The sequence below is a fragment of the Chiloscyllium punctatum genome, chromosome 38 (assembly GCF_047496795.1).
Source record: "Chiloscyllium punctatum isolate Juve2018m chromosome 38, sChiPun1.3, whole genome shotgun sequence".
Classification (NCBI taxonomy): Eukaryota; Metazoa; Chordata; class Chondrichthyes; order Orectolobiformes; family Hemiscylliidae; genus Chiloscyllium; species Chiloscyllium punctatum.
Window position 1 is genome coordinate 24,014,010 of NC_092776.1, and position 14,936 is coordinate 24,028,945.

General features: G+C 39.2%; 1 protein-coding gene across 2 annotated transcripts in view; it reads left to right on the forward strand.

The window, feature by feature from the left end:
- ccdc186 (coiled-coil domain-containing protein 186) overlaps positions 1 to 14,936 on the forward strand; it is a 117,066-nt gene that overhangs the window by 96,019 nt on the left and 6,111 nt on the right. For both annotated transcript variants that reach the window (XM_072557373.1, XM_072557374.1), the window contains exon 15: positions 3,307 to 3,526. In XM_072557373.1, coding sequence (XP_072413474.1) covers positions 3,307 to 3,526 — 220 coding nt within the window. The remainder of the gene's footprint in view (positions 1 to 3,306; positions 3,527 to 14,936) is intronic.

A 14,936-nucleotide genomic window follows, 5' to 3' on the forward strand; every position in this document is an offset into this window, starting at 1 on the left:
ATTATGTTCTGAATTGCGTGCAAATTTACTTGCAAACAGACTCCAGATCAGAACTGGTTTGTAATCGGGACTGCCTGTATATCAAATATTGGAGTTATGTGTTTTCAAATGACAGCAACATCAGCAGAGCTTAACTTTTAACAGGCTGGTGAAAAGGCTGATCTGTTTCCATATCCATTTGGTTTGCTATTTTCTCAATAAAGTATAGATAAATATCTACAGAATATTATATTCTGGGTGTATATGTGTTGATCATTGAAAGTGACAGGACAGGTGGAAAGCGTGATCAGTTAAGAGGGGCATAAGATAGAAGAACTTTTGTTGGACCTCAACTGGAATACAGTATTGTGTACAGTTATGGGTACCACATTATACGAAGGATGCTCAGTGCATTAGAAAAAGTGTAGAAGCTGTTTGCAAGAATGGTTCCACAGATGAAGAACTTCAGGTATGAGTATAGATTAAAGGGGTTGGGACTGTTTTCCTTGGAGACTTGATAGAGGTTAAAAGAAGCAAGGGTGAAGTGAGGAAAACCTTACTCAATGAGTAGTTGGGCTATGAAATGGGCTGCCTGTAAGTGTTATAGAGGCAAATTCAATTGAGACATTCTAAAGAGTATTGAATGATGCTTTGGCTGAAAATAACTCTCAACCGTCTGGGGAAAACAGCAAGTTGGCAGTATGTAATAATGGGCATTTAATGAGCTGGTGCAGAATGGTCAGAATGGTCTCCTGCATTATAACCCTTCTTTGATATGGTGAAGTAGTTTTGGAAGGGGTAAATTTGTTGTACCTATAAACTATCTTGGTCACCTAAACCAAGATGAAAAATGGGCATACCCCTCAGCAACTCTTGTGTGGCAGACTTCTAGATAGCTCCTTGTAGAATTTGTGCTGTTGGTATCATATTTAAAGCCGAGGTGTGTGCCAGGAATAGCTGTTTACAGTACATACAACTGTGAAGGGCTATTCCTGGGGACAACCTAGGTTTAGGTTCAAAGAGATACTTGTACACCTTTTAATGTTAATTCTTTAACTGAGAAGATATAGCTAACAACAGATCTCACTGGAAAGTTGTATATCTTAAAAAGAGATAAGAGAGAAAAGTGCTTCAGGAATCAAGAAGACTGAGGCTGCTGCTTCTGGACCCATGGTTTGTACCTGCATTACCTGTGGTGGTGTTTTTTGCTCAAGAATTTTGCCATTTATCATGTCATGCAAAACTACTTTGGTGTTGATGCCACCATCTTTTGAGATGCCAAGCTTCCACAGAATTATTCTGATAAACCAGAAGGAAATTTTCACTACTTTTTATTCAGACTTTTTGAGAGAAAGAAAAACATTCCAATAATCTTTTCGATTGCCTTTTGTACCTGTCCACTAGCTTTTACCAATTTCGGTACGAGGACATCAAATTCATTTCCTGTTCCTTGGTTTCATTCTAACTAAGAAAATATTCTAATTTCTCTCTCAATTAGATGAGCCCATACTTCCCTGTGTTGAAAGCCATTTGCTGCAGTTTTATCCATTCAGTTCATCTATTTCCAGCTTTTTAGCTTCCTCCTCCCACCTACACAATTTGCTGCACTTTATTACTTAGTATTATCTGCAACTTCAAATGTGTACATCTATTCATTGCCTTGCTCCAAGTCATTAATAGATATCATGAAATGCTGTGACGCAGGGAAATTGCTTGTGAAATATCACTTACTTTACACTAATCCAAGTGTATTCACTTTATCTATACGCTGTTATGTCTTGTATCCCACACAGTTACTAGTCTATGACAAGGTTGTCTGCAATTCTGTGTTTTGATATTGAATGACTTGTGAGTAACTTAGCAAATGCCTCCTAAGAGTGCATCAAGATAACTTCCAGAGGCATTCTGGAGAGACCGAGACTGTGCCAGCACCCCCCTCAACAATCACAAATAGATAAAATTAATCTTTCATAAATCATTGTTGACTTTTTAAATAGCTTATACACATCCAAATGTTTGGTAATCTTGTACCTGGTGTTAGATTTCAGTTACACATCTGGATTTGAGGTTAAATTGGTTTCGGTTTGTAGTTACCTCTGGCTGAATTTTACCAAAAATGAAATTGTCGATTTCTGGGAGTTTCATGAAGCATTCCTCACTGTGAGCTGAAGTGAATTACTCTCGCAAATCTCTGTTGCTCACCTAATTTATGTATGTACAATTCCCTAAGTCACTGCATTCAAACTGATATGCACTTCACAGCAGTAATTTACTCTCTGATGGGACCTTCCAAATTCACATCACTGGCACAAATTTTAAAGCCCAGCTGTGCTCCAGGTCAAACCCTGGGAGCTTGAAATAGCCTTTCGCAGCACATGCAATGGGAGGGAAACAATGAAGAAAACTGTATGAGGACTCATAGGTAGCATTGAAGACACTCTGTTGGAAATAGAATCTCATTAGGAAATAAATGTTTATTATCACATGTCTATCTCTCGTGCTGCATCTTGAAGCTGCAGCGAGTACCCTTCCTTGGCATCATAACGTGTTAGAGTTCTGTCTAAAGGTGTGTTCCTCTTTCACTAAAGTGCAGCGGAGCATAAAATGTTGTGCAAACAGTTCAAAATGTTGATTTTTTTTACTGAACGATAAAAAGCAAAGGTAATAAGTGTAGCATTTGCTTTTGGAAATAAACAGGGCCTCCTTGGCTTTTCAATAACAAACTTGCAGTCAGTGAACGTTAACCTCACCCAACTCTCATCTTTTGGAAGCTGATGTCAATTGAGCTTTGTCTGGCTTGTTGCACCTGATATAGTAGTGCACCATCGTGTTAATGACGATGATCCACTTGGTCAGTGTCCTCAACTTCTACCTTGGAAGGCTGCTGTTCTCCAGCTATTTAGTGTCTATCACATGACCTATTTGCTGCTTCCATGGGTTGTTAGGGCACAGCATGCAAGAAAGATGTGGCACACTGACTGGAGTGCATTGGAAGGCCATGCCCCCCCCCCCCCCCCCCCCAAAAAAAATACAATAGTCCAAGCCTTCATCTTCATGAAGCCTATTGTCTGTTCTACAGTGACCCTGGTGGAAGAATGGTGCAGTAGCCATGCTAGCTGCACAGGTGAGATTCTTGTGTTGCTGTTCAAATGTCGGCACAAAACTCAAACTTTTACAATGTTGCCTTATTTTACTGACCGACTCACCATTGGCCTTTCCTGTGGATGTTCTTGCATGGTTCTGTAATCCAGTTTTTCCATTATCAATGCCAAACAATATATTTGTTAATATTTCCTCAACTATTACAAAAATATTTTCTCAATGCAGAATCATTCAGACATATGTTCTGAGGGAAGAATCTGGTGCACTGTCCTCAGAAGCATCTGATTTCAATAAGGCCCAGTTGAGCAGACGTGGAGGAATCATGGCTTCACTTTATACATCACATCCAGCAGACAGTGGGTTAACAATGGAGCTCTCATTGGAAATCAACAGGAAGTTGCAAGCTGTGCTCGAAGACACATTGTTAAAGAATATAACACTAAAGGTAAGTCATAGATTATATTTTGAATGTGGAGCTCTCATTCTGTGTCAATAAGGTGACTTCTTTTTATCTAATATGTAACCTGCAGAGATAGGATTCAATTTAACTGCATTATACCCTGTGTTTATATGTCTGCATTTGCACATGAAGAGTGGTCACTGCACCAATCTCATCTCGTTCTGTCAGCTAGTAAAGAATTAGGAAGGGATAGAAATCTAGGGGGACTAATTTAAAAGTACTTTAAATATAGTACTAGAGCTTAGGATTTGATCAAAGATTGGATGTGCACTTCATAAAGCTGAATCAAAAGTTATTAAGAAGAGTTAGAAGAAATGAAGAGTTAAAAAGTAATGACTTTGTTTCTAAATGGCACAAAGTGGTGGTGGGGGGACATACTACTGAGTTCTGACGAAGGGTCACCGGGTCTGAAACATTAACTCTGATTCCTCTTCAGAGACCTTTCCTGACCTGCTGAGCTTTTCCAGCAATTTCTGATTTTGTTTCTGAAAACATACTACTATTGGTTTTGGACAATACCCAGATTTGTAAAATCACCACTCTAGGGAGGGAAAAATTGCACCCAAAGTAAAGCTTTAATGTCATGTAACTAATGTCTTAGTTACTATCGAACAACTGTCTGGTACAGAGAATCGACTTTTACATGTGTGAAGTTTCATTTCTTCTAATGCTAAATATTTTTAGGTTTTCCATCTCTTCCATTTCTCTTAATATCAATTTTTCTGTCATTCAAGGAAAAATGCAGTTATTTGCCCTGTTAGCATAGCTCCATGATCCCACCTGGACCAAAATGACTTTATCATAGCAGCTTCCAGCGAAACCCCAGTGAATGTCTGTCGGCAAATGTAACTGTAATGAAAGATTATTTTTTTAAATTCTAGTTCATCTGAGTTATACTCCTCTCAAGACCAATATACCTTTCCTAAGGTACAATATTCTATACTTTAATCCAAAGCTGAAGGAACACTTCAGACTATGGATGATACTCTTCTGCTGCTTGTCAGGTCAGTTGGTTTTCCATTGACTCTGAATTAACTTCAGCTTGAATCAGACATTAATTTTCTTTATACATGATTTAATTCCCCACAATATGTATTGGAAAAATACTGCAGGAAGGAGGGTTCGAGATTCCTGATCATTATGGCCAAGGTGGACTGGTTACATTTCCGAGCTGGGGCGAATTTATTGGAATGGGGTGTTGATGGGTTCCGAGTGCTGCTGGGAATGTTTCTAACTAGTAATTGAAACAATGAGAAAATTATGAAGAGGGAGCTGGTTCAGGTACAGCATATATACACTCCCATGAAGGGGAAAGACTAGGTATTCAAGGTTGGAGCTCTGTGGATGACTAAAGATATGGATATTTAAAATAAAACTGAAAAAGGCAAATGTTAATGGAGAACTAAACTGAACATAGAGCTCACAGAAGATATCTGAAAAATAGTGAAGTGTGGCAACATGTATTATAATAGATTAGCAACTAACAAAAGGGAACCTTAGTGCTGCTTTGTGAGGTGAATAGAGGATAATCGGATGGAGCCAGCTATGGACATTAAAAGGAGGTTTGTGGACAAGTGTGTATTGAATACAGTAGTGCAGGATGCTGCCTAATGTAGCAGTACACAGATTTTTGTCACCTTTGTATGACCACAGTTACTTCAAACCATTTTACAGCCAATCAAGTAGTTTTGAAATGTCAATGCTGTTGCTCAAGTAACATAGTGGCCAGTTTGTGCACAGTAGGCTCACACAAACATCAATATGATACTGACCAAATAATCTATTTTTCATCTTGTGGAAATGAATATTGATAACTCCATTGCTGCACTTTGAAATAATAATAATAGAACAAGATCTTTCACATCCATACAAGAAATCAGATGGAGTATCAATTTAATGTTTTAACCACTACAGAAGTCCCTCAGTACTTAGACTGGTGTGTCAGCTGTTGTGTTATTTTGTTCTCTATACTTGAAGTGGGACCTGAACTGTCAACCTTCTGATAATTGAGTGTTACCAGAGGTGTCATGGCTAACATGGAGAGATTTACTGGTATCATATAGGATAGAAATAGAGAAAGAGGTGGCATTTAAAAGACTGACGGTACACAAAATAGAAAAATCATCATGTGCTACAATATATCCTCAGTTATTGAGAGATGAGGGTGAAATTGTGGAAGCTATGTCCTACTTGTCTTGGATATTTGGAATGTGTTTGTGCCAACGGACTACAGGATTGTGAATATTACACCCTTTCTTTAAAAAAAAGTTACAGATCAATTAACCTACTGTCATGGTGAAGAAATTTTCAGAGGTTAATTATTTGGAAAATTTTGAATCAATAAATGAAATTCTATGGTTAAAAGCAAAACTTGATACAGTTCTCTTTGGTGCAGTAATGAAGGAGAGAGCAATGAGTGTTGTGAACAAGATATGTATGTAACTTCCAGTAGTTGCCTGACAAAGTACCAATTGTAAGATTTAAAGAAGGTACAGTGGCAGTGTGATTATGAAAACTGTTCAGGGGTCGGTATCAGAGTTGTGGTCAAAATTTATTTTTCAGACTGAAGGAAATACTCATGCTCCCACATGTCAATATTAGAATGATTTACTATTTTTTATATTTTTAATGATCAGAACTTGGGTGTACAAAGCATAATTGCAAGGCTTACAGATAACGCAGAGCTCTGGGATTTATAAACACTGAGCACTTTATTTACAGTGTTTGTTTTTTTTTTGAAGAGGTGAGATAGGTAGACAAATTGGCAGACAGAATTTAGCACTGAAGGGTAATGTGACATTTAGGAAAAATGAGGAGAGGTGCTACAAACTACATCGTACAGCTTTAATAAGGCTGCAGAAAGAAACTAATATTCATGTATATATCTGAGTGACAGGATAAGTTGAGAATACTGTTCAAAGTCTGTGAGAAGATTTGTAGCTCGGGTGCTCGTTGTGGTTATGTTTGCCGAGCTGGGAATTTGTGTTGCAGACGTTTCGTCCCCTGTCTAGGTGACATCCTCAGTGCTTGGGAGTCTCCTGTGAAGTGCTTCTGTGATCTTTCCTCTAGCATTTGTAGTGGTTTGAATCTGCCGCTTCCGGTTGTCAGTTCCAGCTGTCCGCTGCAGTGGTCGGTATATTGGGTCCAAGTCGATGTGCTTATTGATTGAATCTGTGGATAAGTGCCATGCCTTTAGGAATTCCCTGGCTGTTCTGTTTGGCTTGTCCTATAATAGTAGTGTTTTTGAATCTGCCGCTTCCGGTTGTCAGTTCGGGAATTTGTATTTTTACTATTGTATTATTAGACTACTATTATAGGACAAGCCAAACAGAGAACAGCCAGGGAATTCCTAGAGGCATGGCACTCATCCACAGATTCAATCAATAAGCACATCGACCTGGACCCAATATACTGACCACTGCAGCGGACAGCTGGAACTGGAAACCGGAAGCGGCCGATTCAAACCACTATAAATGCCGGAGGAAAGATCACAGAAGCGCTTCACAGGAGGCTCCCAAGCACTGAGGATGTCACCTAGACAGGGGACGAAACGTCTGCAACACAAATTCCCAGCTCAGTGAACAGAACCACAATAATGAGAATATTGTTTAAAACAGCTTTGAATGAGATACTTGAATGGAACTGTTGAGCACAAAAGCAAGGATGTTAAGATAAATTAATGCAAAGCACTACAGGTGCTGGATATCTGAAATAAAAACCAAATCTTGGCAATATTTAGCACATCTGGCAACATCTGTGGAGCAAGAAAACATGCTAATGCTTTAAATTGAATGCTGTTTCTTCAGAACCAGAAAACAGGAAGGCTTTTGCAGAAGAGTCATATTTGACTTGAAATATTAACTTTTTCTCTTTCCACAGTTGCTACCACAATATTTTCAGCACTTTATGAAGTCATAAAATCTTTATTAAAACACAGGTTAGGCTTCATCTGGAGTACTGTTCTATTTTAAAAGCCACAATTTAGGTGGTGTTGGGAATACATTTTTATATTTAAGGGCAATATACAAAACTGGAAAATATGTAACTGTGGACACTTTCTGGATTGAAAAGGGTTTAATATGTGGTTTCTTGGGAATTAAGCCCACAGTTTAACGTGAGTTGTGGTTTACTTGCTGTTTGTAAGATAAGCAAAGCTTTTAGGCTATTAAGAAATGGTGTTTAAGATACCAAATAACTTGGAAGGTGGGTGGATCTTAATTGCTCGGCAACTGACTTTAAAAGTCTATATGGGCTTCCTCAAACTAATAGCCTAGCAGCCATCCCCAGACTTGGGTTTTGTCTGTTTTTATTGGAGGGGGAGAAGGAGAAGTGGAGATGAGGAGATGTTAGTCCAAATGACCAAATAGCTCGTCAAAGAGGTAGGTTTCAGGGGATATGTTAGAGAAAGGAGAATGAAAGGGGCAGAAATTTAAGGAAGGCATTCCATAGTTTAGTTCCTGGGCTAAAGGCTCAGTCACCAGAAAAGGAGAGACTAAATTAGGGTGCTTAAGAGAGCATAATTACAGGAGTGTAGGTATCTCTGAGCATTTGGATCTGGAGGACTAAGGAGTCAGTAAGGAAGGAATTCCAGGAGCTGCAAGTGTATCTCCCTCTCAGAAGTTTCTGGGATCTTTTATAAGGTTTTCAAATATCATGTTTTCTGACTACATTATTAATCCTGGAAAACTGAACTGAAGCCACTTTCCAAAGACTCTGATCCAAGTTGCTTTCAGTCAGCAATTCAATTTAATTGAACACAAGCTCAATGGACTGAGAGAAGTCACATTCTATTCTTTGTTTTCAGATCCTTTACCAACAGAATTTTTTTTTTTCCTTTTTTTTTAGGAATATCATCTCTACAGTTGTCTTTGATGTGAGAATGTCTTTGTTTGGAGTTCTGTAAGCGGCTACAGTTCTAATTCCAGATAATTTAGATTAATAGATTGGGCTTGTACTTATTTGGAATCTAGAAGAATGAGAGGAGACCTTGTTCAACCATAAAGATTATCAGGGAGCTTGACAGGGTAGATGCAAGAGGTTGTTTTGCCATGTGAGAGTGCAAAGGACCAAGAGGGAAAAATCTGAGAAAGGGATCTTCCATTTAAGACAGATGAAGATGAGTTTTCTTTTCCTGAGGGTTGTTAATCTGTAGACTATTTTAATGTGGAGAGCTATTGAGGCTAGGTCATTAATTCTATTCAGGGCTGAGATGGGTGAATGTTTAATCGGTAACACAGTCATAGTTTATAGGGCTAAGGCAGGAAAGGAGAGATGAGGATATCTGATCAGCCATGATCTCATTGAATAGTGGAGCAGACTTGATGAGTGGAATGGCCTACTTTTTCTTCTTTGTCTAATGATCTTAGAGTTTAGTGGTAATTGCTGCTAAATTTGTTCTCGTGATGCACTTACCTGTTTTCAAATAGATTGAAGGTTGTCAGGCTATTTCTGCTTAACTAGTGCAATTTATGCCTCTCAAGATGAGGTAACATACAGTACATGTAATGTTTCAAACTGTATTTTCAGGAACTGAAACTACAATGAACACCATTATGATTTGTTCAAATCCCATATGAAAGATTGCATTTTTGATTTGTGTTTAGGAATATATTAGAATTGTAAGGGATTACGACTTTTGTTCATACTTCCAGCCATTGATAACAGCAGGGTGCAAAACATCCCTCTGACTAACAGCCACATCAGATGCAAAGTGATTCTGTCCCCTAATTCCTTATGTCTAACAAGTGGGCTTAACACTCAAGATGTATCTCTACCTTAGCAGAACATTAAATAAACATTGTAACATTCCGATACTACTTTAACGATTAAATGCAAAGAGATCTGTTAATGTAAGTAATTGATTATGAGGAAGAGAATAGATTTATAGTAAAGTCATTGAAACTTTTTCAATTTCTTCACTTTAATTTCATGACTGGAAAATTTTGAGCATGTTTAGCATTACTAATGCTGCACATAAAATAACTCTTCCAGTGACATGTTTGCATGCAGATTTAGACTGGAAATTGGTGCAACAGTTTGCAGTCTGGAGTTTGATCAGTTGAAGTATGACCTTCAATAATTCTAAAGCTGTTCAGATGACTTTTTAAAATGTTGGATCTCTCATTTGTGTTGGAAGGTGAAATACAGGAGGCTTAAAGTAGAGTAAATAAATATGGTTTACAGTTTAAAAATATAGAAATGTTGGAATGTATAACTAGGAATGCTGTTAACTTAAAACAGAAGAGAAAATGAAGAAACCGAACAAGGCAAGCAATATGAACTGGGATAACTAAAAGAGGCTTCAATGAAAAATGTGGTACATGATTTTAGTTGTATTAGATAAATATTATAGTTTTTTTTTTCTTGACACTTGAGTAGCTCTATTACTTTAAGGTATACTTCAGTATCAGTGCGCAAACCTTTTTTTTTCAGTGACTGCCCCAGAGGATTTAAAATTCCCTTCAGTGGTCAGCAGTTTACAAATGTGTTGCCTGCCAAACCAATGCCCACTTTTTTTTCCCCATAATTCCCATGGTATTACTACTCTCTTATAGCATCAGAACATCTCGCAGCAATGCACAAATTGCAATCTCTGTGACTGTGATTGCTCCACATGATTGCTCTTCTCATCCACTGACTTGATTGACCACACAGTTGTCTTCCACCAGCTCCATCACTAAACTCCATGGGATTGCCCTTACTTGAATCCAACCTTGTCTGTCTGGAATGGCCTCTCTTCCTCTTACTGCATTGTTGCCTCTATGGTCCCACCTGCCTATCAACATTTGTTGATGTCTTTCACAAATGTAAAACATTTCTGCCTACAACACCTGTTATGATCTCAGCTGTGTTAGTACCAGACAAGTCAGATCCTAGATGGGAACCTGGCTTGATAGATCAGATTTTTATTTGTTTTGTTTTAACAAAATGATCACACATGGAAACAGAAGCACATGTTACGACACTGGGTAAACCCTCCTGTTTAATTTAAAACCAGCACTGGGTAAACCCTCCTGTTTAATTTAAAACCAGCATGATTTATCCCGTGCAGTAATCTGTAAAAATTCGATAGGCCAAGAATTAAAGTTAAAATTAACAACTTTATTTTTTAAAGTATAACAGAAGAATTAACTAACAACTACTTACAATTCCTTCCTCTAACCTATTTTTTACATTCCCTTCTGTAATACTAGTCCCATAAAACTACAATTAAGATTTACAGAAAAATTCAAATTTTAAAACCAGACAGCGGTCAAATCTTCATCAGTAGATTGGCTCACCAGGTCAGTGTTGAGGTTTTTCTCTGTGCAAACTGCTCCTCTAGACAGGTACGTCTCAAAGTTCTGACTAGCAGCCTGCAGCTGTTGGTCTGGTGGCAGTTCTCCTCCCAACTGGTCTTGTACCCTAAAGCATCAGATTGTGTCATTAGCTTTTAAGATTGTCAGTGTACTCAATTCAAAGTTTGATTGGAATTTGGTATTTTTCAGAGTGTAATTTAAACTGATTGGCTTAATTCAAATCTGTTTTGTCATTTCCAGGCAACTAGCTATCCCAGTAGCTGGAGCACATGTTACACTGTGTCTTATTGAGAACACTTGGTGCTGTCACTGCTCACTTTTACTCTTTTAAAGGAATAGTACACCCACATATTCATAACACACACAATGCTACAGGTGTTACTTTGATAATAAAGTACAAAAGAACTGGAGATAAAATAGTTTTGGATTATTCTATCTCCTGATAAGATAAATTCAAAAATTGTAAACACACAGTAGAGGCACAGTCCTATTCATCTCTAATAACAGCCTGTATAGTACCTAAAACTCTACTCGTGCAATACTACCACAATGTCCTTGTATCTTATACCTTGTTAAGTTTAAGTTACTCGTGACTTCAGTTTTAGACTGAAACTTCAGAGAGCTTTTTCCTGGAACTGTCATACACCAGCTTGAAGTAAACTCTTAGGGTTCTATTTCAAAACATCTTGTCTGGAACTAACATGAATTCCTCATTTGAAGGTAACCTAGTTTACGATATATCTTTTTCCTTTTCTGGAGCACTTTCCTACACATCCATCCTAGTTTAAGGAGTTCACAGACTGTACTAGTAAAAGAGAAAAATTTAAAGTTCTTTTTCTTGGCAATGGGTGTTTCTCTTCAGCTCAGTTCTAAAACACTCGAGAAACCTTGATTGCCCATAGTTTTGTGACACAGCAAAGTAAACAATCTAAATCAACAGAAGTTCAATAGTAGTGTCTCACATCAGTGGTAGGGAAACTATTGGAGAAAGTTCTGAAGGAGATAATGAATCTCCGTTTAGAGAAGCAAAGTTTGATCAGAGGGAGGTCTTGCTGAACAAATCTGGTTGAATGTTTTGAGCGATAACTAACTGTGCAGATGAGGATAGTGCAGTTAATGTCATTTATATGGATTTCAGCAAGGCCTTTGACCAGGGCTCACCGGTGCGACTGATAAAGAAGGCAAAAGCATGAGATCCAGGGTAACTTGTCAAGTGGGATCCAAAAGTGGGAGGAAACAGTCTGGTAGTAGAATGTTGTTTGTGCAACTGGAGGTGGTATCCAGTGGTGTACCTTAGTGTCCAGTGCCAGGCCCCTTTATTGTGCATGATATATATAAATTATGTCAATGTAAATGTGGGGGGGGGGGGGGGGAGACATTGGCAGATGATGTGAAGATGGAGTGTTCGACAGTGAGGAAGATGATCTTGGGTTACAGGAAAGCTATAAATGGATTGGTCAGATTGATGGATGGAATTTAACCCTGAAAAGTGTAGGTCATGCACTTAGAAAGAAGTAACAAGACAAACTGTACTTATGAATATTAGAAACTAGAAGCTTAGAGGAACAGAGGGATCTTGGGGTGCTTGTCCACAAATCTCTGAAGGTAGCAGAGCAAATTAATGTAGTAATAAGAAGGCATACGGGATACTTGTCCTGTCAGTTGAGGCATAGATTATAAGAGCAGGAAGTTATGTTGGAGCTGTACAGGTTTGAGCACAGCTGGAGTACTGTGTGCAGTTCTGGTCACCACACTATAGAACATAGAGCAGTACAGGCCCATCGGCCCTCGATGTTGTGCCAGCCGCCTATCGTACTCTAAGATCAGACTAACCTACATATCTTTCATTTGTACCAATGTCCTTATGCCTATCCAAGAGTCACTTAAATGGGCAGCACGGTGGCTCAGTGGTTAGCACTGCTGCCTCAGTGTCAGGGACCCGGGTCCTGTTCCCACCTTGGGCAACCGTCTGTGTGGAGTTTGCACATTCTCCCCATGTCTGCGTGGGTTTCCTCTGGGTGCTCCAGTTTCCTTCCACAATCCAAAGATGTGCACGTCAGGTGAATTGGTCATGCTAAGTTGCCCATAGTGTTAGGTGCGTTAGTCAGGGGTAAATATAGGGTAGGGGAATGGGACTGGGTGGGTTACTCTGCAGAGGATCGGTGTGGACTTGTTGGGCTGAAGGGCCTGTTTCCATACTGTAGGGAATCTAATAATTTTGGAATTTGTTCTGATTTTAAAGCAGTTTAATGATGTCATCAAGGACACTGTGGAATTTGCACATTCTTCGCATGTCTACATGGGTTTCCTCCGGGTGCTCTGATTTCTTCCCACAATCCAAAGATGTGTAGGTAAGGCGAATTGGTCATGCTAAATTGTCCATAGTGTTAGATGCATTAGTCAGGGGAAAATAAATGGTAGGTCTGGGTAGATTACTCTTCGGAGTGTGGATGTGGACTTGTTGGGCTGAAGGGCCTGTTTCCATACTGTTGGGAATCTAATCTGTAGGGATCTAATCTAAATGTCCCTAATGTATCTGACTCTACTACCACTGCTGGCAGTGCATTCCATGCACCCACCACTCTGTGTAAAGAACCTACCTCTGACATCTTCCCCCAAACTTTCCTCCAATTACCTTAGGAAGGATTTCATTGCATTTGAGGGGGTGCAGAGGAGATTCACCAGGATGTTGCCTGTGATAGAACAGTTTAGTTATGAAGCGAGGCCAGATAGGCTCTGGTTATTTTCTTTGAGAGAAATTTGAGGTTGGAGGGGTGGGATGGGGTAGGGGGGGCTGTTTGAAGGAGATGTTTAAGATTGAGAGGCATGGGCAGGGTGGATAGGAGCAGCTGTTCCCCTTAGTTGAATGGTCAGTAACAAGGGGGCACAACTTTAACGTGGTGGGAAGGAGGTTTAGAAGGGTTTAAGAAATTTTTTACCCCCCCCAGAGTGTCTGAAATGCACTGTCAGGGAAGGTGGTTGAGGTGACCTCACAACCTTACAAAGCACCTGGATGAACACTTGAAATGTCATTACAAGTAGGAAAGTAGCCCCAGTGTGGATTTACTGCAAATTTGGCAGTACAGACTCAGTGGGTCAAAGGGCTCTGTACTGTATGATTATATATGAAAATGCATTCACTCTAAAGCTAGGCTCCAAAACCATTTTCAAAAATCATCGTGGCTACAGAAATCCTTAAAAGCTAATTATTAACTCAGACACCCAGAAAACCCATGAGTTACTAACTCCATACCAAAAACCCAAGTTCACAACAAAAGCACCAAATACCATATATACTCGTGTATAAGTCATACTTTGGCAAAAAACACCTTGTATTTTCCATATATCTTGTGTGTAAGTTGACTCTAGTTCTTCAGTTACAGATCAACACTCATTAGTCAGCGTGCCTGCCTGTTGCAATCCGCTCCAGCTTTCCAGTCAGTTGGCCATACCACTCCGTTCTGAGTCTTACAGTCTGCCAGTTGTCGCTCTCCACTCTAGTAGGTTTTCAGATTTACTCAATCTGCAGTTTACTGCGGCCCAAACATCTTACTGATAACATTTCAGACCCAAGGATGGGGTGCTGCCTGGAAGATTTATTCCCTGTTTAAATGACCAGATGGATATTGACTTGTTTATGATTGTCTTTCTCTCTCTCCCATTCTTTTCTATCACTATAAACTTAAGCTCAAACAACAAGGATCTGCCCCCCTGGAATAGGAGTTCAACTCCGAGTTCTGACTGGTGGTAAAAATGCCCCTGACAAGTTAAATCCTGAAATCAAATAATTTTCTTGAAAGCACTTTGATGTCTGTTTTTATTGGTGTGGAGGTGCTGGTGTTGGTCTGCAGAAGACAGTCAGAAGTCACACAACACCAGGTTACAGTCCAACAGGTTTGTTTGAAATCACAAGCTCTTCACCTGATGAAGGAGAAGCCTTCCAAAAGCTTGTTTTTATTGGAGGAAGGGAGGAAGATGTGAAGATAAGGAATAAAATGAGATATTAGTGCAGATGACCAAACACTTGATCAAAGATGTCTGTCTCGTGGCGTGTGTTAAACGAAAAAAAGTGAAGGAGAGAGGCAGATATTTGTGGA